The sequence below is a fragment of the Ictidomys tridecemlineatus genome, chromosome 8 (genome assembly GCF_052094955.1).
Source record: "Ictidomys tridecemlineatus isolate mIctTri1 chromosome 8, mIctTri1.hap1, whole genome shotgun sequence".
NCBI classification, from domain to species: Eukaryota; Metazoa; Chordata; class Mammalia; order Rodentia; family Sciuridae; genus Ictidomys; species Ictidomys tridecemlineatus.
In genome coordinates, this window is record NC_135484.1 from 33590068 (window position 1) to 33612343 (window position 22276).

At 38.8% G+C, this 22276-nt stretch overlaps 1 protein-coding gene and 1 long non-coding RNA gene across 3 annotated transcripts in view; one reads left to right on the forward strand and one right to left on the reverse strand.

The window, feature by feature from the left end:
• The window catches only part of LOC120889136 (uncharacterized), a 57441-nt gene extending 36120 nt beyond the window's left edge, over positions 1-21321 (reverse strand). The window contains exon 1 of the long non-coding RNA XR_013424856.1: positions 21122-21321. This is a non-coding gene — a long non-coding RNA (uncharacterized LOC120889136). The remainder of the gene's footprint in view (positions 1-21121) is intronic.
• The window catches only part of Arhgap18 (Rho GTPase activating protein 18), a 169586-nt gene that overhangs the window by 29143 nt on the left and 118167 nt on the right, over positions 1-22276 (forward strand). Inside the window, exon 1 of one of the 2 annotated variants that reach the window (XM_005335362.4) lies at positions 21247-21458. The exons of the other annotated variant lie outside the window; for it this stretch is intronic. Coding sequence (XP_005335419.2) covers positions 21346-21458 — 113 coding nt within the window. The 5' untranslated portion in view covers positions 21247-21345. Of the gene's footprint in view, positions 1-21246; positions 21459-22276 lie in introns of those variants that run through there. 2 annotated transcript variants of the gene reach the window in all.

The following is a 22276-nucleotide window of genomic DNA, read 5'->3' on the forward strand; positions in this document are numbered from 1 at the left end:
TTCTCAGCCCCTCATTTATTCTTTACATTTCTGTTCCATTGTAATCAATGTCTCCAATCCTATTCCTTCAAATATCAATGCATAAAAAGTAATGCAATTCCTCATCAATATATTTTCAAATACTTGGAATGAGAGAATTTGGGTTTTTAAAAACTTCTGTGATCATATAAAATCTTGTTTTAGAAATGACAGAACCCTGATGCATTGGGATGACTTTCCCTGAACTCAGTCTCGGGTAGTGGCAACACTGGTCCCAACGTGCTATCTATTAACACTGTCTCTGCAACCTTCCACCCAGGTTGAGCACTTATCTCTTACATTGCAGCCACTAGAGCAGGTCCAGGAGGTGTTGGATTGTCAGAAAAAGCAGAGCTGCAAAGAGGTCTACCCTTCCCCACTTGCCAGCATGTGGTACTGCATGAGCAGTATTTCTAATCTTTGACTTCTTCATCCATAAATTGAATGATACCTCGGATGATTTGTTGTAAGGATTAAATAAGATAATACATGTAGACAAATAGACCAAACGGCACTCTCTGATATGTCATGCACATTCTGTAAATGTTTGCTATAACATTTCTGTAATTTCTTTTCCTTAAGTACAGGCATCCCTATTTCCTTTCACTTTACGTCATGTGATATATTTTGGGTATTTCATACCAAACTGATCATCCTCTCTAGATGCACATTTATTGAAATGTTATATTAGAACTTAACAAATGCAGTATATTTAGCTTAGATCCATCATGCTCTGTCCCTATCTTCAAGTTATTGGAAATGATATAAAGTATTTTAGAACAATGAAAACTGTAACATGCTTATAAAAAAATTTCTGAGGAATCACATTTACCTTTGTGCTTTTTCCTTTCCCTTCTTTCATTTTCCCCCTTTCATCCCCTAGACCTCATCATAAAAACTTCAGACATTTCTATGGTGGTGGGAGATGAATACTTGCAAGCAGTAATGTCCTGAGAAATTAAATAAAATGAATCAAAGAAGAAACATCTGTCAAATTCCTTTATGTCACTGATGATCATTAGCTATGATTTTGTGTCTTTTTAATTCTGGACAAGTTAATTTTCTGATTTCTCTCATTATCGACTGCCTTCAGTGTCATTATTTTGTTTGATTAGTGATAAATAGTAGTCATAACTACCTCCTCCAATTATAGCACTTTCAATGAGAAATGGTTATGAAAAGATAATTGTTACTCCTTCTAAAGCTTCCAAGTAACATTTCATTGGAAGATAATGATTTTCACATAGGTGTGACTTTCACAAGGATGTTTGGCTTATAATTCTTGCATCTTTCCAATCCAATCAATTCTAGAATATTAATCTGACATTTGAATTTGCCCCAGACGTTGATGATCATTGTAATTTGGTAAACCCTGTAAATGGTAAGTTCACATGCTACCTCAAAATACAGAGGCTCTCTGTGATGTCTAGCTAATCGCTTCTCACCATAGAATTGTTTCTAGTGCCAGGCCTGTCTGTGGATGGGAGCTGGCTTCCAAGATGAGTAGGAATTCCTGGCATGGTAGGCTGGCTCTGGAAATAACTCTGACTCCAAGCAGACTGCCTGGAATAAACCCACTCGCTGATACTGCTACTGTATGTCTTTGCTCAACAACTCGACCTTGAACTCCCTTAAGTAACATGTATTGGCATTCTTGCACCTGTAGTTTTGGTTTCAGATATAATGTGATGTTGGTCGAGAGAACTGAATTGACTCAAGGCTGGAGAATTATTCCCTTTCTGGCTCTGCTGGCTACTTAACTGTGCAACAGTTGACAAGTCTCATGTCCTTTCTGATCCTAAACTTCTGTGAAACCACAGCAATCCTACCCCTCACAGAGGCCCATAACAACATCTTTAAAGACTTGAATCGTGGAGCAGACTGCCTGGGTTTGAATACTGGTGCCATCACTTGAGAGATCTATTTGGATCGAGACAAATTACTCTCCCATCTATAAAAGAGAAAGTAAAGATACAGTTGTCTCTTGCCATTGTATGAAGACTGTTCTAAGCACTTTAAACATGGCTCAAACACTAGCCATCATTATTTTTGGTAATATAAGGCCTTTTAGACAAAAGCAAGATGAGAAATAGTGCCCCCAAGTATGGAAACCTCTTTCATGTTTGTGTCTGTGAACCAGATGGTGAGCTCTTCAAGGCCGGGTGTTGGTCCTAGGTAGCACTCAGTACTGATGGTCATGAGGAAATAGGTGAGCACTGTGAGTTTCCTAAAGGGGCCAAAGAAAAATGCCCAACCCTTTTTTTGGTTTTTATTTTTTATTTTTGCTAAAGAGACTGAATAAATCTAATTACCATTTAAAAGTCTTAATTTCTTCTGACCTCCTGAAATTGCTTCCATGGACGACTCTCACAATATTTCCAACTAGTTTATTTTGACGAATTGTTGATGGAACTCCCTGCCAACGTTATGAAGCATTTATGTGGCCTGTCTCTGCTTCACTGTGAAATGTCTTGAAGTCTTCCTGGCTCTGCACTGAGCTGCACCTCTACTGCTGATCCTCCACTCATCAGTGTTTCCTATAAGGGCTGAGATCCTTGGGTACACCAGGGTAATGGCAAGATGAAGAGAAGCTGATGCCTGAGCGAGACCTGGTTTTGAATTCCTTGTCACTTTGTGGGGGTGTAATCTGACGCTAGTTGCTTGTTTTCTCCTCTTCAAAATGGCTGCTTGTCACAGGTTTTTGCAGCTGATGAAATGTGATGGGTCTGAAGCACCCAGCACCATGCCTGACCCTCCTCCTACTCATTAAATACTGACTCCCTTCTCTTCTGTAAGATGACCCGAGTTCTCCCACATGGTTTGATGTGGATTTCATCATTTGTTTACATTTGTCCTTCTGAGGTACCAAGCAGTTTTTTTCTTCACAGGGAAGATTTTTTGTTTTTTAGCCAGCAGGTGGCAACCAAATTAAAGCTAAAAGTTTACCTCATTGTGGCAGCCGGTAGAAAGCTTGCTTTTTGCATATTAATGCTTGGTGAAAATGACAGGTGAATGAAAAATATTTGGCCCTGAAGTGGAGTCACCCTGACAAAGGTGTTTTTGAACACCAGGTTCCTATACAGAAGGTTGGTTTTCCTGAGGCTGCTTTTGATTTCCGTACCTGCATATCACTGTCACACACCTTAGAGGCCTGTCAGAGGAATCATCCAGATTTATGCAACATTGTGTTTAACATAATGAATCTATTTGCTTGATTTGGCAGTTTAAAAGGCAGAGTCAAAAGTGAAGTCGTCAGTTAAGATGGAATGGTTATAAAAATACTATTTCATTTTATTTTCAATATAGGTTTGTGTGTGTGTGTGGTGCGAGTTTGTGACTTTTTAAAATCAAAGTACACTCTTTGACTCAAAGACTTCAAAAGGCCTAGGCAGAGTTAACACCCTTTGTAAGCTACTTCTAAGTCTTAGTTTTTTAATCTATTGAATGGGACAGCATCATCACCTATTTTATGAATTTAAAAAGATGATGATTGAAAGGCACTTCGGGTGCCAGGCATTCAGCAAGCAAGCCTAATGAGTGGTGCCCTTCAGATGACTGATATGACAGTGGTGACAGCTGGCAAAGATGGAGGGGATCAGAGAGCCTATGTGATCTAACCCTTTCACTGCTTGCTGAGGGAATGGAGGCACAGATGAGCTAACTTGCACAGACTTACAGAGCTAATGAGTTTTCCAGAACAGCAATACTGAAGTAGAACTCCTGAGCCCAGCATTGTTCTTCCCCCCAGTGCCCCTGGAATCTGCATTAGCTTGGGCTGGAGGCGGATGGTATAGATGTGGCTGTGGGGGACTAGCTAGCTACTTTGCTTCCAGGGCCTGTGGGAGGATGGTCAGCATGGCAGGCAGAGTGATGACTGAACTCAGAAGTGTGGTGACTAACACACTGTCGTATGATATAAGCTGCGGATACTCCTGAGATAGTCTACCCTAAACAGAAAAGATGACCCCTAATACCAGCTGTCTTCTCCAAAGCAAGTCCATGGTAGGCCACCTTCCTCTCAATAGGACAGCCAAGCACACAGGCCCTTGTACTTGAAGTATGTTTGGTGTCATGTGGCTTTCAGGAATGCCCCCAAATTGCTACCCTGCTTATGTTCTAAGAAGAGATTATACTAACTAAAGCTGCTATCCTGAAGATCCGTTAATGATTTGAAGTTCCCCAACAAAGATCTCAAGGAGTTGGAGGCTAGAAGAGGGAACATTTTCCCCTTATTTATCGTCATTCTTGGCTGCCCAGTATCTCCAGATCGGGGATGTTTAGACGCTGTTCCTTTAGACACTGTCACCGTCATATCTATGTGAGCTGTTGATGTGCAAAGCATGGGTCACCATCCCATCAGTGAAATCTGTTGTAATACACACCCACAATGTTGAAGTGCAGGAGTTCGCTTGTGCAATGTGACCCCTCAATTCATAAATTGGAAAACTCAGCAGGATGCCATAGGGCCATCACCTTGCAAATGAATGTGAGAGTTTCTCCTTGCTTTTTTATGCCATTTCTTCAAGCAAAGATAAGTATCGCCAATTCTAGTTGAAAATGTTCCAAGTCCAACAGAAACATAATTGATGGTGGTTCAAAGCTATAAACCAGGAGATTATGTTCTCTGCTATGCACTTGTGTATGTTCTGGAACAAAATTATTTCTCCGGCCTCAGCAACTTAGCATGACCCATAGATAGATAGCTCAGTGGTAAATCACCCCTGTATTCCATCCCAGTACCACTTTAAAAAAACAAAACAAAACAAAGTATTTTAGGACAAACTCAAGAAGCAAGGATGCACAAAGAAAGTTTTTGGCCCTGAAGTAATTTCAAGTAGCTAAATTGATAATGTCTCTAACATCTAGGATTTATAATGTAAAGGTCTCCTAAAATTAGATACTTGTAATTTATAATTAGGCTTAATTATAGTTGTTGATTAGTGATGAAAGTGGTAATTTAGTGCTGTGCTGTAGAGTATTTTGGACTCTGTTCTTGATGCATTTTTTCCTCATGGGTTCTGTAGCTCAGTAAGACAAAGACAGGTTGTGACTATTAACAAATTAGACAATTCTAATGTGATAGTGATTGTGTTTTTAGGAGAAGGGAGATGGAAGGAAAGTGATCATATGCACTCTTTGAGAAGGTGCAGTTACTTTGCCTTCACAGGGAATGTCGGGTGATACTAACAATGACTGATTCAGAATAGCAGCTTCTTATTACCACTAGACCTCCAGTGTTTATCTTGGCAGCCAAACACTTTTCTACAAGGGATCCAAAATCTATTTCATTTTTGTCAAGTTTATAGCAACCCATTTACTGCCTTAGTGGGGAAGCAGGACTCTTGAAGTCCTCCTGTCTTTGGCCACATTGATGGCATTTGCTTTGGCAACAAATGTGATTGAATGACTACGTACCAACAGTTATAGGGAAATGGTTGGATCCTTCTCCTCTCAAGGAATGGGTAGTCTCTATAGAGTCTGAGTGTGTGGGGAAACAGAGGGGTGATAAGGAATATAAATAACTTCAGTGTAACAAGGTAGTGGTCTAAAAGAGTACCAGACTTATTCCCAGGGATCATGTTGAAGATGCAATGATCATACACTGAAGTGTGTACATACTTCAGTGATTGGACCTTTCTAGAAAATATCTAAGGAAGATCTAAGTTAATAGTTTTTACCTGTGAAAAGTAGTCTTTTGCTTTTTTAAAATGCTGGATACATATATAATTTGCAACACTTTTTAAAAAATACCTAGAAGATGCTTGAGAGGCAGAAGCACGTGCAGGCGGAGGCCAACCTGGGCAAGTTAGTGAGACCCTGTTTCAAAATAAAAAGTGCTGGGGATGTAAGTCAGTGTTAGAGCACTTGCTTAGCATGTGCAAAGACCAAGGTTCAATTCCTGGTACCACACATACTCAAGACCCAAAGAACAGTCTTAAAACTCTCTTAGAGTGACACAGAAAAGGTGTTTTAGTCAGGTCTTTTGGTCACAGCAGCAAGAAAACTAATAAGAATGATCAGAGAAGGTAAATTTTATTTTGGGGCTCACAGCTTTAGAGGTCTTAGTTTACAAATAGCTAGCTTCATTCTTTGAGGACCAAGGTGAGGCATAACATCATAGCAGAAGAATGTGATGGATTAAAGCATTTTAGGAGATTGCACCAGGAGACGGACTTCCCTTACCACAGACAAAATACATACCCTAAAGGCAGGTGCCCAGGGACCCATCTGCTCCATCCATACTCCACCTGCCTACAGTTACCATCCAGTTAATCCCTACCAGAGGATTAATGCACTGATTAAGTTAAGTCTCTAGTAACAATCCTTTCACCTCTGAACTTTCTTGCATTGTGTCTCACATAAGCTTTTGGGGGATACCTCATATCTAAACCATAGCAGGGTAGGGGGATAGTAACCAGTAGGCAAATGCTTTGCTCCATAGTTAATTCAGACCCAAGATGATGGAGTTATCGGAACCAAGTGTTATCTCAATGTAAAAGGGAGTCACTTTTTGGAATAATCCTTTGTTATGGACCTGGAATTCATTGTGAACAAAGTTCCAATGATAATAGTGTAACTTTAACACAAAGTTTGAGAAATATGCCTTACAGATTCCCATACAAGGTTAATACTAGCCAACTAGAGAGAATGTATGGACCACCTCGTTGGTTAAAATATGAATCCACAGCTCTTCCATTGCCAAATATAAATAAACATCGGGTATCTTGTCAGGAGACTTGGGTTCAAATTCTTATAAATTGCTTCCTCTTTCTGATGAAGCTTTCCATATTCTCATTTGTTAAATAGAAACAGAGGTCAGGATGTACTAAGGTAATAAATGAAAACTAGTACAGATTAGCATATAATTGACATTTTATTAAATGCATGTTTTTCAACTGAGGGATGTAAGAATTTGGGCTGTGTGTGTGTGTGTGTGTGTGTGTGTGTGTGTTTTCAAGTGAATTTCTTTTTATTCATCAGTGAATTATGTCAAATCAGTGCCTCACGCTGGTAGTGGTGTGTCGAGAAGTATCTGCCCAGTGAAGAAACTGAGTGGCCATCAGAACAATAAGCAAATCCATTGATATTGATGCCAGAGATGATATTTAGGGCCCAATTCAGTGACTTCACATTTGTTATCCAGGAAGTTATAAAGTGAAGAGAAAGTTCTACATCTATCAAAAGGCACTTAGGGATTTTCTTGTTTTCTGGTTCTGGAGGTTGAACCCAGGGGCACTTTATCAATGAGCTACATTCCCAGTCCTTTATATATGTGGAGAAAGGTTCTCACTAAGTTGTAGTGGTTGGCCTCAAATTTGAGATCCTCCTGCCTCACACTCCCCATACACTGGGATTACAAGCGTATGCCGCTATACCTGGTGGGATTTCCTTCTTTAGATAGACGTTTGCTTCATTAATCAGTAGGACAAGAAGTAGCTTTGTTCAGAAATGAATGTCTATGGCTGGGGGAATAGCTCAGTGGGAAGGCATCTATTTAACATGCACCAAAGCTGACTCCCAGTAGCCCTAAATAAATAAACATACAAATGCATAAATAAATGATTATTTCTAACTGAAGTCTGTCAAGCTATAATACGTTCACTGGTAAGTGTAAAACAAATGTGAGAATAAATGATCCCTTATGTGATTCAGGACATATCAGTGGGTCTCTAGGGCTCCCTTAGTGATTCAAGCATAAGCCAAAACAAAACCCTATGAATTTGTCAGAACTGGCTCAGAAGATGCAGCCAAAATCCCAGAGTCTGTCCAGTAGTCCTACCACCAAGTCGGGGAATGTGATAGGTAATGGTGGTGATATATAGAATCTGGAGGAATACAGGTCTAGGCCTGTAATGAGGAAAGCATGCACTATAGCAAAGACTCCTGTGTTACTCTGAAAGGCAGTGAGTCTTAAAGATGAAGGAGCTGGGTGTGGCGGTGCTGGCCTGTAATCCCAGCCACTCTGGAGGCAGAGGTAGGAGGATTGCAAGTTTTAGGCCAGATGCAGCAACTTAGTAAGATCCTGTCTCAAAACAAACAAACAAAAAAAGAGTTGTAGCTCAATGGTAGAGCACCTCAGGTTCAATATCCAGTGCTACCAAAAAGAAAAAAAAAATCTAGATTGGAGGTGTCGTATTAAAATGAGTGCTTTGTACTTGAAGTCAGTTACTTGTGTGTACCAAAAAAAGGAGGTAACTAACCATAACTGTCCTGAACTTTGTGTTCATCATAGAAAGGTTGACAACTTGTTTCATTCCTGAAAGAATTACCTACTTTGTGCTTCATGTTCACTCTTGCTTCTGCTGTCTATCTCCATAACTAGAACACTTGATTGTTATTTATTGGTAACATGCCTCCTATTCTGGAGGGGCAGGACAGTGTATGTATAAGTTTTTTTTTTTTTTAAAAAAAAGTATGAATGATGGAGTAAATGACTGTCAGTATTATATACTTATTGTAGAACTGGGGATTTAACCAATTGTGCTAAAGCCCCAATATACCCTTTTTTACTTTTGAAATGAGATCTCACTAAGTTGCTCAGTCTGGACTTGAACTTGGAATCCTCTTTACCTTAGTCCCTCTGAGTCACTGAGATTACAGGCATGTACCACCAGGCCTGGCTATCAGTAGCACTTATGAAAGATTTAAAAGTCCTGGTAAACCTTAAAAGAACCAAGTTTGTAACCTTTTTTGAAAAATAAAATAATTATTTATATTCTGCTTCTGTGTTTTGTTGATTCTAAGGTGTATATTTGTTTCATTCACATGAGAACATCTCTGAAACTGGGGTGTGACTTATTGGTAGCATAAACATGATCAGTAGTGTTCTTTCCTTACCAGTGTTTTGCAAGGCCATCAGTGGTAGGTCTGTTAGATTTGGTAAGGTACATTGGTAATGAGACTAAATTCACCTTGATAATGTCACTGGTGCTTTATATGCAAGACAGTATGAGAGGAAAGCATGGATTTTTGGACCAAAGAAATCTTATTCTAAGTTATGTTCCCTTTTTTTTCCCTTTTTAAATCTGAGCATTGTTTTCCTAGCTGCTCATCTTTTGAGTCAGTGTCCCTGTCTGTACTATTGGAACAAAACATTGATATAAGAGAGAGAGAGATTCAATGAACAAAATCCAGTGAATGCTCCTTTTTCTCTTCTGTCCCTTGCTGGCTTATTTGTACCTTAGAATGGCCCTTTTGGGTAGTAACAAGCCTCGACCTCAGGTTCAGAAACAGGGTTAGTTGCAGCAGTTGAGAGAGGTGTCCCTGGAGCCTTTGATTTTAGAGGATTCTCCAGGGCTCCACTGAGCTGCTTCCAGGTAACTATTGACGTAGGTGAGAGTTTAGCTACTCTTGTGTTGATAAATCTCCGACAGCCACTGTAACAATCTTACACAACATCTTAAGAGCAACATAATGCACTACATCCTTTTTTGGAAAGAATTTTACCTCTTGCCCTTATCCTGTAAACAAGGATGGGCCTCTATTTAAAGAAGAGGAAAAGGAAGAGGGAAAAGGATGTTATATCACCTGGCCCAGCATTTTTGGGAGCAGATGTTTTCCTCATCTCATTGTTCACAAAAAGTGGGTTCAAGATGGTATAAACCAAATGTTCAAAAATACCATGATCCATAAATCATACTATTCTTTGGTTTGGATAGAACAAAACTATGTGGATGATTTGAAATTAAAGATCAGTACTAACACCTCCGGAGCTCAGCACAAACTCAAAAACATGTTATCAGAATTGTGTTGTAACAGAGCCATAGATGGTAGATATTAGACCTAATGGCCTTAAACATCTGTGGTGGAATCATAAGTAGGTGCTATGGAAAAATTTATAATTTTGAGTATAGCCTGAATATTTTCAATTATGAGATTTATTCTTAGTCTTTGCTTTCAATTTAATAATCATTGTATGTGTATTTGTGGTACTGGGGATGAACAAACAGCTATATCTTCAGTCCTTTTTGATTTTTTTTGAGACAAGGTCTTGCTAAGTTGCAGGTTGTCCTCAAACTTGTGATCCTCATGCCTCAACCTCTTGAGTCCTGGGGATTATAGATGTGTACTACCACACCCAGCTATAATCACATTTTTAAGTAGGCTGAAAAAGGATCAGACTTTAGTAATCGACTATCGTCAAACCTAAATGAAGAAGAGATGGGCCTGTTATGAGAAGCTGCAGTTAGATCTCTGAGTTGGGTTAGCCTGTTTCTGGACTCTGCCAGGGCTGGACGATGTTGGGCAGTTAATTAACTGATGCATACTAAAGATTTTGCAGCCCTGTACATCAAATAAAAAACGAGAGAGAAAATAACCTGGCAGTGGTGGTGTATGCCTATAAACCCACTTACTCAGGAGGATCACATGTTCAAGGCCACACTGGGAAAGACCCTGTCTCAAAAAGGGGTGGATGTAGCTCAGTGGTAAAACACCCTGGGATCAATCTCTAGTAACAACCTCCTACCAAAAAAAAAAAAAAAAATTGTTTTAAAGGGCCTGCTTAATAAGAGTCTGAAACTTCACAGATGCTCACCTTTCTGATCTTTCTTTCTACCCTCTGTGACCCTTTACCCTTGATTAAAACTGAAAAATTTTCTAAGATTAATGGACCTAGGGGACTCCCAGTGTGAAAAGTAAGCATCCTGGAGAAATGGGTGAATGCAGCTCTCATCAATAAGGCAGAGAAGTACTCTTTGGGCCGCTTGTCCTTTTGAGAAGAATGGCTAGAGACCAAGACTTCAGGTAGGAAAAGAATGTTTCCACTTTTTCTTCACCTGTCAGCCAGGTACTTCATGACCACAAGTTGCCTGAGACCTTCCCGTTATAGGTCACATCAGGGTCTGTCCTCTCACCATTTGTTAGACCTCTTTATTCACCTAGGTTAGAAACCACAGGGTAATTTCAGACTCCTACCCTTTGCATTTCCGCATTCTGCCAGGTCCTGAGGAGTCCGTTGCCAGTATATTTCTTTGCATTGTCATGTGCAGCATGAACTGGGGGAGAAGATGAGGCACAGACAGATCTGTCACGTCTGTCATCACAGCACCCTGCGATACCATATGTTCTACTGTACCGGCCTGCTAACTGATCTCGTTGCCATCTTTCCTCCCACTGTGGTATTCATAGCCAAGCAGAGTGTTCCCTCTTTGCACAGATCTGATTATATTAACCTAATGCTCACTCACCTTGGATTGTTTCCCATTTCTGGTGGAATATAGACTAAATACTTGCCAGGCTCTACAAGTCCCTAAACATCTGGCATAAGTGTGTATATTTTTGTTGGAGTCCCTAATTGTACCTCCCTTCTCCATCTGGGATTTGAACCCAGGGGCAGGGGGCACTACCACTGAGCTATATCCCCAGTGTTTCTTTTAAAATTTTTTAACGGGGTCTTGCTAAACTGTCGAGGGTTTCTAAGTTGCTGCAATTGGCCTCAAGTTTGTGATCTTCCTGCCTCAGCCTCCTCAGTTTCTGGCACTTACAGGATTATGCCATCATGTCTGGCACACAGTGCTTTTTTAAAGTTTTTTTTTTAATGATAAATTTATGGGGCAAAGTGTGATAATTGATACATTATACAATTTTAATGATAAAATTGGTGTAATTTTCATACCATCTCCTTAAATGCTTATTTTTTTTTTAATTGGTTTGAACCCAGGGCCCAGAGGCTCTGGATCACTGAGCTACATCCACAACCCGCTTTTTTTTTTTTTTTTTTAATTTTGAGACCAGGTCTTGCTAAGTTGCTGAAGCTAGCTTCAAACTTGGGTCCTCCTGCCTCAGCCCTGTGAGCCACTGGGATTACAGGCACCACTTTGCCTGACTGGTTATCATTTATTTGTGTTGGAAAACTTCAAACTCCTCTCTTGTAGTTCTTTATAAGATATGCAATAGATTGTTGTGTACTATAGTCGGCTATTGTGCTATAGAACATGTGCATGTGCTCTTCTTGTACAACTTCATAGCACTTTGTGAATGCATCCTGACTTTCATGAGCAGTCAGCTAGAATCTGTCTTCTTTTGTTCACCCTCCTATAGAAAGCCCCACTCTGCCCACCCTAATTCAAGACCTGACATGGTAGTATGCCTTGATGTACGTTTACTCACATTTTCTCTAGTTATAAAGTAATGGTTAATATAGAAAGCTTGGGGGAAAGTTGCATATGCATCCTGCTTAATTAATTGTGTCCTCTTCCTTACAACTTGGGAAATATTTCTCTTTTTGGTTATTCCCTTAGCATTGAAGTTTTTTTATTTATTTTTGAATTTATGATCCAATGATTGATATTATAAATAGATGCACATTTGTCAGTCCTGACTAAAAACAAACTCCTAAGACCTGAGTTGAATCTGATTCCTCTAACTCTTCCAGATATTTGATAGAAGTGAGCCTGTAACTGTGTAATAACTGAACATGTGACTTTAGTGGAGCCATGGTTGATAGAGAATTATTATTATTTTTTTTAAGAGACAAGCCCTACTAGTCATCATCAAAGCATCCCGTGGAGGCCATCACTGGTACCTAGTATCTGCTCTTAGATCTGTGGATGATTCTCAGATGGGCTCATTTTATGCCTCTCTTTCACATTGAGATGGTAGAATTTTTGCTCTGGACTGAAACCTTTGAAAAAGTCTTTTAAAAAAATGTTTGGTGATTCTACTGAATTTTTTATATTCCTCTAATATATGAATGTTCCCAGTAGACTGCATAGAATAATGTAAAGGCAGTCTCTCTTGAAAGAAATGAAATCCAAGAGGGCTCTGCCCATTTAACTTTGTTTCCTTCAAGTAATGTATCCATTTGGTCACCACAGTTTTATTTTGATGATCTTTGCAAGGTTACGACCAATATTACTTTCGAGCTGGGCAGACTTACAATAGGGAGAATTCTGATATATGCCTCACTTTTTTTTTTTTTGTGACCAAAAATGTTGCTCTACTGCCTTGATTTGAATCCTTGATAACTTATAGTGACATAAATTTCCCAGAACATCAGAGTAAGATTTACACTCAAAGACTTGGAAGGTTATATTCACCTTCTGGAAAAATTTTAAAACTACTTCTGTATAAGCGGAAGTGGCAATATGTTATAGTGTGTGTGTGAAAACTCAATAATCTACCTCTGTCACACCAAGCTTGCTGCTTTTCTTCTCTTATGCTAATTTGTGATAAAAGCGGCTTTTATGGATATATCTATTCTACAGCATTTGTGAGTATTCTATGTATGTGTAAAATGTGACGTGCTTGGAAGGATGATGACTGGGTAGGATTTTATGTTACTCATTAATCCTCAACTGCAGGATTGTGACACAGCGGATATTAAACATGTGATTTCATTGAGAAAGGAAAGCATCTTTTTTAAAGAAAAATAGAGATGAATGTATAGTTACCTAGAATAAATGTTGATGGAAAATATTTTTTTTTCTGTCCATAGTGGAATTAAATTTTTTTCCACTAAACTATAGATAACTTTTTTTTGTTTGTTTTTTGTTTTTTTGCAGGAGTTAGGGTAGAATAGAAGTTTAAAGAAATAACTTTGAAGTGATTCAGAAGCACTTGACTTAAGTTCTTCTAATAGATAGATATTTTGACTGAGCCAGGGACTGTGGGTTGAATGTATTGTTGTTCTGACCTCGAACAATTTGCAGTGCAAGAAAGTATTTTGGTGCCAGGATGTAGAGTTTTCATCAGATCTCACAATCTTGGCTCTGTAATCATCTGACCAGCTAGTGCCTACCCTTCCTTTTCCATAGCAGCTGCTTCTATAAAAGAAGTAGTTTGGACTAGATATAGATACCTTTGTGGAACAGCCTCCACCCTATAATTTCTAGTGTCTAAATTTTCAGGCAGCTAAGGTCTTCATGATTACAGTGTGTTCTCTGAGCCTTTGCCACATACTCAACTAGCCAAATTATTAAATGGAAGAAGGGAGAATACCTTTCTAGATGTTCCAAGAGCATATTTCAGGAGTGAACAATTTTGGTGCTAGGATATTACTTAAGGAGCTCTTCCTCAACTCAAATGAAGTATGGGGAGTTTAGGTGAAAACCCTTCACAATGTCTAGAACAGTGGTTCTTCATTCTTCCTGGAGGTACTGTAAGAATATGTTGAAACTAGGGGGATCCTGGCACAAAAATAAATCATTATTAACACTATACTCCAAATTTCGGGAGTACAGTAATTTACTAATCTCACTGAAAATGTGCTGCTCCCCACCTTCTGCACTCACACCTCCAGCACTTGGGAGAGCTCTACCACTGAGTTGCATTCCTGGCCTCTTTTATTTATTTTGAGACAGAATCTTGCTAAATTGCCCAGGCTAGCTTCAAACTTCTGATCCTCCTGCCTCAGCCTCCTGAATGGCTGGAAATTTTTTCACAGAATATATAACCAATGACATAAATGTTTTACCCAGCAAAATAGATTCTACCAAAATTTTGCAGAAATAAAGTACTTTCTTTCCTTTTAAGTTGCTATTAATTGAAAGACAAGTAAAGCTTAATAGATTTTTGGCAAATAAGTCTTGCCACCATATCAAATAGTCTGAAGTATTTCAGGGTACTTACTAAATGACAAAAGTATTAAAAATCTCTTTCTTAGAATTGAGAGAATACAGTATAATTTTTTCTCCAGAGCTATGGCTTGTTTGTTTAAACTTATTTTCAATAAACAAATGGCCAAATGGGATATTCTTCAAAATAAATTTGAATAAGACTGTTTTCTATTTAATATGTAGTTCTCTTCCCCCCTCCCTTCATTTTGATGATAACAATTGCTGGAAGATCGCGATTCTTAAGAGGTCTGTATTGGCAGATGAAATTAAAAATCGCATAAATTGCTGTGCTAGACATGATAGACATATGTCAAGATTGGCTTCTCTACAATCCTCTAGGATCCCAAGTTAAATTTAGGGAGTCAAGAACTGTTACCCTCCCATTTGTCTGAGAGGATGAAAACTTGCAAAAGGTTATGAGGTTTTTGCTTGCAGAGACGTTGAGAAGGAGGAGTTCCTCCAAACTCCAGCATACAATTGGGTTATTCATGTTGTGAAATTATCTAGTATTTCAGTTTTTTAAAAAATATTTTTTTTAGTTGTTGATGGACTTTATTTATTTTTATGTGGGGCTGAGGATTGAACCCAGTGCCTCATACATGTTAGGCGAGCACTCAACTACTGAACCACAGATCCCTAGTATTTCAGATTTTAACCTTGGCTGACAAGGCTGATTGTGCAAAAACAACTTTGCTTACTTTTAAAGATGCTCTGTTCTATATCTTTAAAAATGCAAAGATTATTCATTCAACTGACGATAATTACTATTAAATAAGCCAAGTGCCATGCCCAATAAGTTCATCTTTGAAATTATTTTAAGGCTGGGATTTAAAAACGGAAACATCTCCATGAAGAACAAACATATTTAAAATATTCTAGAAAACTAGTGAGAGTCTGTGCCATTAAAAAGGATGCTAATATATTCCAATTGTATTAGGATGCCTCATTTTGAGAAATCAGTGATTAAGGTCCAAACTCTAACAACTTATATGACACTAAAATAGTTGTTTTGCCACCAAATGTGTGCACTTGTAGAGAACATGGATCCATAATGACATGTCAATCTAATCTCTTAGCTACAGACACAAAACTGGGTTTACTGTTGAATATTTGAGGTGTTCTATTTGTGAGTAAAGTATGATTTTTTTTTGCCAGAAAAAAAATTGTTCTGCATTTTTGAAGATGTTTCTAGCATTAGAAATTCCTCAAAGGTCAGTCTCAGCAATTTAGCAAGGCCCTGAACAACTTGTCTCAAATAAAAATCAGAGGTAGGGATGTGTCTTAGTAGTTTAGCACTCCTGGGTTCAACCCCTGGTACCCACCCACCCCCAAAAAATTCCCAAAGGGCTCATGAAAGAAATTCTTTTTGGTGGCATCTGTGCAGTTTTATTAAGTATTTTGTTCAAGAAAAACAGGATAATTACTCTAGGAACTTTACTAAAACATCAGAACTTTCTTCATTTTGAAGTGGATAACCATCATTGTTTAAAAACAAAACAAAACAAAAAAAGAAACATGGCTTTCATTGACCTTTTTCTCCAAGTCAAAAATTTGGCTCATCTCCTTTCTTAGATATGCAGCTTCACCAAGATTTCCCCAGTCACAGTGGCTTCTCTCACATGATGAGATATCTTTTCAATCTATTTCCTGATAAGGCTTTTGCATTTGGGCACATCTAAGTATTTTATACAGTTCTGCATTTTTCAAATTGAGCCTTTATGCATCAGCAAAATTCTACCTTTCCAGAAAGTTCTAGCTTATAGGATGTATTTTGTTCTTGACTTTATGCTTCTAGTTGCAAATATTTGCAACACGGGAATCCTTCAGTAGAAGGAGAAAATTAAAGGAAACAAAGGATCATTGTCTTTTCTTTTCTCAGTGGTAGCAATGTATAGTTTGGGTGAGTTTTAATATAATAAGTGGTTTACCATGAAGTTAGGTGAAGATGAACCTTCATAGTTCACTCTTACATAGACCCTTTGCTAAGGCCTTGTGGCTACCAAATTCTGTAAGCTTCCAGGTCCACAAATCTAATCTGTTTGATATTAAACATCTAAAAAGAATTTTCATAAATTAATAGGCAGAGTACTTTCATACCATTTCTATTGGTAGAAACAATTTTACATAGCCTGCATGGATGGGGGGGCACATGTATAATCCTGGCTACTTGGAGACTGAGGCAGGAGGATCCAAGTTCCAGGCCACCCTCAGCAACTGCATCAAAATAAAAGGGGCTAGGATGTAGCTCAGTTTTAAAACACCTCTGGGGTCAATCCCCAGTATCCCCTCTCAAAAAAAAAAAAAAAAGTATGGCATAATGATGATGTCCTTTTAGAGTGGGATACATAGTGTGCCATAAGTACCTCAGTTACTTGACATTAAAAACAAGTTTCAAAGTGCCAGAAAAGAAACAAATGTGTTTGTTCCAGTCTGAATGTAACCCCACCTCCCAACCCCAGCACATGGCATGGTATATCAGTATTTAATTTGGCTGTGGACACCTTTAATTTGCTGTATGTTTCTTGTTAGTTCCTCATATTAATCTTTTCATAAGAGATACAGTGTCAGTTTCAGGATAGGTGCACCCTTAATGATTGCGTATCCTCAAATGGTTGCATAAACCCAGGTTTATCTGTCTTGGTTCTGCTACCTGGTAGCTGGGTGATCTCAAATTTCTCATTTTTAAAGTGGGCATAATTCTAATATCTATTCTTAGGGCTGTTGTTGATGATTACTATGAACTGTGGTTATTATGAACCCATATATTTTCAACTTGTAAGTTACATTCAACCTGTACATTGTGATTAATTTACCAAATTAACAAAGATTAGGCAAAAATATAACTTTGGTTACAAATGGACAAAATATCTTTATCACAAATTTAATGCCTGAGCAGTGTTTTCCTGCATGGCAGAGTCTGAAGTTGTTGATGATTAAATGAGAGACCATGTCTTGCAAAAAGCAAACACTCAACTATTAGAAACTATTATTTATTGGTAATGAACTCTTCAACTGTAATAATTTTTTTTTTTCTAAATGTTTGCCTAGAAGCCTACGTTAGACTCTGGCAATTGCTTGCACATTATTCAAGGTGTGGCTTGTATTTTTTCCCTGGAGGAACATTTAAAGAAAATAACTTTGATAAGAATGTAGAAATTTTTAAGCTGTCCAGAGGAAGGAAAAAGCCTCATTCCTTGTTGATCCACATAGAATTAGTAACATACAATTTTCAAGGAAGTAAGGTTAGATTCTGTGTGTAGAATATTGTTCTGTAACTATTCCTCGGCACAAAGTTGGTTAGCACTCAAGCTTTCAAGAATTATTCCTACAAAGGCCTGATAAAACATCAGGAATGGGGTTAGAACACTCCCTCTTCATTAGTCAATGCTACTTTACAAACCTAGGTTTTATCACTTACGTAAGCCTTAAGTTTTCAGTTTATGATTAATGTATTCAAGTTCTTCCTATATCATATTATAAATTGAGTTGAACTTTACCAATTGAAAGATCCTTTTTCACATGGCTTTGTGTCCCTACCTAGGTTTTATATCATCTTAGAGATTAAAGTACACACATTCTCCTTAGTTAATTCCTTTAAAAATAAAATTCACTAGTTGAGAAATTTTAGTAATACATTTATTTCATGGTGATTTTGATTCTCTTCAAAAATAATTTATTCCTCCATCAAAATGTGAAAATCGGTTAATAACACTATTAGCACTGAATCAAAGAAACCTTTTTTAATTACTTTTGAACATTTTGTCAAATTGTCAGACTGCAGTACTATCTCATTCTATTTTTAAGGACCTATTTGAGTACATAAATTACAACCTTCTTTTCCCTTCCCATGACAGCTACTACATACTGGTTAAAGAGAATGAATGAAATGCATTTTTTTTTTACCTGTCCTGATGTTGTTAATTACTTTCTAAGATGTTTCATAACAGGAAAGCATTTGGCATGCATTCAGAAGCTTGGAATATTAACATCTTCAAGGACGTGAGGTTCTCTGTGTTTGTTTAAAATTATTAAGGAAGAGAGTAAGAGTGTTTATTTTTAATAAAAGGGGCCTTTATGTAAGAAGGTTAATATGGCATAAGACATGGACCGTGACTAACTCTTGGTATGGTTTAGGGTGTGAAATAAGAACAGCCTTTCAAAAGACCGTATGGGTGGTTAAGTTTGCTTCCCTGATGACATAGGGAAATTCTGAAGACTTTTTTTTTTTTCTTTTTGAAACTAGAGTTCATATCTGAGGCCGTGTACTGGAGGGCACAATCCTGCCAGCTGTGTGCTGGCAGGCAATACTCTCAGAATGATAACAACAGAGCTTAGTGGGAAGTATGGAAAAGGGCTCCAGAGGATTTCCATGTGCTTGAAAGTTAAATTAGCAGGATTCAAATTTTATATACTCAGCTATGGAAATCAATTCATATCACTTTTTCTGCCTCCCAGAAATTAAAAAATAAAGTATGGTTACTATGAACCCATATATTATTTTCGACTTATAAGTTACACTCATCCTGTATATTGTGATTAATTTACTCAACGAACAAAGATTAGGCAAAGATATAACTCTGGTTACAAATGGACAAAATATCTTTATCACAAATGGAATGCCAGAGCAGTGTTTTCTGCATGGCAGAGTCTGAAGATATTGCAAAGAAGGGAGAAAAGACTGAAGAGAAATAGAGGAAGAAGGTTAAAAGGAGGTCCAAGGAATTGAAAGAAAGGGTGGGGCCAAGAGAAAGACTGGGAAGAAAAGAGTCTACAAAACAGAGTATTGGGATTACCATCAATAATCCTAAAAGATGGGGATTTCTTTCTTTCTTTTTTCATTTCAGGGCAGGTACGTTTTTTAAAAGAGGTAACTGGTGGGGGGATATTGACCATTTTTTTTCCCCACATTAGGACAGTAAAGTGATAAAATGTATTCACTCGATTCTATTTACCATCTGGCTCTCCCTGTTATTTTTTATTTTGTCTGGACTGGTAAACACTTCCTGATAGGTTAGCCGTGGTGTCTGCATGGGAGCAACTAATCTAATACTAATTTTAATATAAAAGTTTAGTAGAGTTTTTAAGTCATTCCTACATTCAACATTTGCTTTAGTCCCAGTATGTGGGAAAATTGAATTGGATATGGAATGAAGGGAAAGGAATGACAGTGTGACCTGAGAGAGTGGTGACCAGCAGATAAGATGGAAAGAGCTGTATGTGTGGGTAAGGTAGGAGAATGGCTGGTGGTCATATCAAAGGTTTAGAACTAGCTCTTTTGGCAAGAGGGAGCTGGTGAAGGTTTTTAAGCAAGAAGAGATGACACTGGGGTGGTGCTGGGATGGAATAACAAGGTGAAACAATCTAGAGGAGGTGACAAGGAGAAGGGCTAAAAGGACTGTCGTAGGATTTGAACCAATTCATAATTATAGGGCCCAGTATAGCTGAGGCAATGAAGATAGGGCTCTCCCTGCTGTCACCTTTCTAGGAGGTGGAGACAGAAAGATTGAGCAACCATCTGTGAAGAGAGGGAGGGAGAAATAATCTCCTTTTAAAGGAAGACTTTTGTAATGAGTTCACTACAGATGTAACAAAGTTTTTTTTAAAAAAAATATAGATACTTTTAAATGTATGGGTAAATTATTCCTCATAATTTAAAATAAAGTATAAACAGTGTTTGGAATAATGAAAAACTGTTCATGATGAATTTTAGATAGGCAGACCAATAAATCATAAAGATCAATAAATTCCAGATTACTTAGAAAAATTGAAGAGAGTAGTGGGTTTTTTTTTTTTTTTGGAGGGGGAGAAAGAACACAGAAGTCTCTTGTATTTTTCATTTGAGTTTGTTTCTTCATCAAAAAAGCAGCATTTTGATGAAAAAGAATGGAATTAGGCTAGGATTCTGTTCAACTCCAGCTTCTGGCATTTAATAACTGAGCTATTTTAGTCAAGGCATCCCACCTGTTCCTTAGCCTTACTTATTATTACTGATACCTATTTTTTTTTTTTTTTGGTGTGTTTGTACCTGCATGCATGCACCTGCTGAATAAATGGTGGCTACTTTTATTCTTTGCAATAACTTATCAGAGCACAGGTTGATGTCTTTTTGCTACTGGAAAGTGTTTTGATAAAGCAAGAGGTATACTTGACATGGGCTCTGATTAAAAAGGAGATGACATTCCAGGGCACACAGTCATTTTTTATGAGGGCATTTACAACCAGACGAAACAAGTAGAGCCCTTCTTGTGGGCGGTGTGGCACAGTGTGGCCATAGGTTTGTGGGGTTTTGCTGTGGCTAAGGTTAACGCCGTGAATGAAGGGGTTAAGCAACGTCCTTACTCATGTTACATGAAGTAGCAGAAATTATCAGATGGAAACAGGAATTGGGAAGGGGGGCGGGAAGATGGCAGTAAGTCATTTTTTCCGAACCAACGGGGCTTGTACTTACATTGACGAGTTGAGTCTACAATCTGGCAGTTTAATCGGATCAGAATCATTGGGGATTTGGGGCACCCTGTCGGCCTGGGCTGGGGAGGGGCGCTTACCAAAGCGGCTCAGCCTGGAGTGGCCTGGTGGTTCCACAGCGCCGAGTCCCGGCTTCTCATTGGAGATCCAGGAAGCTCTTCAGAGGGGAGGCCCCGCCCCTCCGTGTGAATCGCCTGCCCCACGGGGAGGAGCTGGCCGATGCTAATGAGCAAGTTGCCAGGCAAGACAGGAACTTCATTCTCCTCTGTGTCAGGATCACAGAAATTATGCCCCTTCTCTCACCATGAGCTGGCTCTCCAGTTCCCAGGGAGTTGTGCTAACTGCCTACCACCCCAGCGGCAAGGACCAGGCTGTGGGGGAGAGCCACACACGGGGAGGTGAGGAGGCCACCTCGAGGTAAGCCCTGGTGCTCAAAAGCCAGAAAACAAAAGGAAAACCCCTTCCCAGCTCCAGGAAAAAAAGTGACAGGGAAGCTGGTGTGGGGAGAAGGGAGTTACCTGTGCAAGTGGAACCTGACCTCACGCAGCAGCAGAAGTATTTGGCATGGTTTTTATGTACTTTTCATCTCCAGTCCAGGTCTGAAATAGCCCATCTGCTTACTGGTGAAGGAGAAGCAGAAGGAAATGGGGATATGGCTGTATGGCCATCAGACTAGTTGCCTAGCAGGTGCATTTGCAAATGCTGAAAGATCAAATGACTATATTTGAAACACTTCCTATGAGATGGAATTCTTGAATGGGCTGGAGACATAGCCACTGGAACTGTTAGCTGGGAAAGTCTGCCAAAAAGCAGGAAGGCTGTTCACTGTACAAGCTGTTGTTGTTACAGTGTGTTATTTTCCCCCTCTCTCCTCACTGAAAGCAAACCTCTTAGGCAAAATGCCCAAGATACTGGCCTGTGTCAATGTTTCACATTCTTTTCTGTATGTGGATCTCCCTACCCCCAATCCCCACCCCATTTTTTTTCCCCCAAAGAGTTTATATCAGGAGATAGTGCTCTGCCTCTGGAGTGAAATGTGGTTAATGTTAAATCACTTTATAGGCAGAAAGGGCAAATGTTCTATAGACCACTGAGGCGCGAAGGGTACCTTCCTCCCCATCTGTGTACTTTGTTCTGTTTTTCAAGGAATTTTTGTCCCCTTTCTCCCCTTAATAACCTTCTTACTTGCTGAACATTTTTACCTCCTTAGATATAAATGGCAAATATTAGCCTGG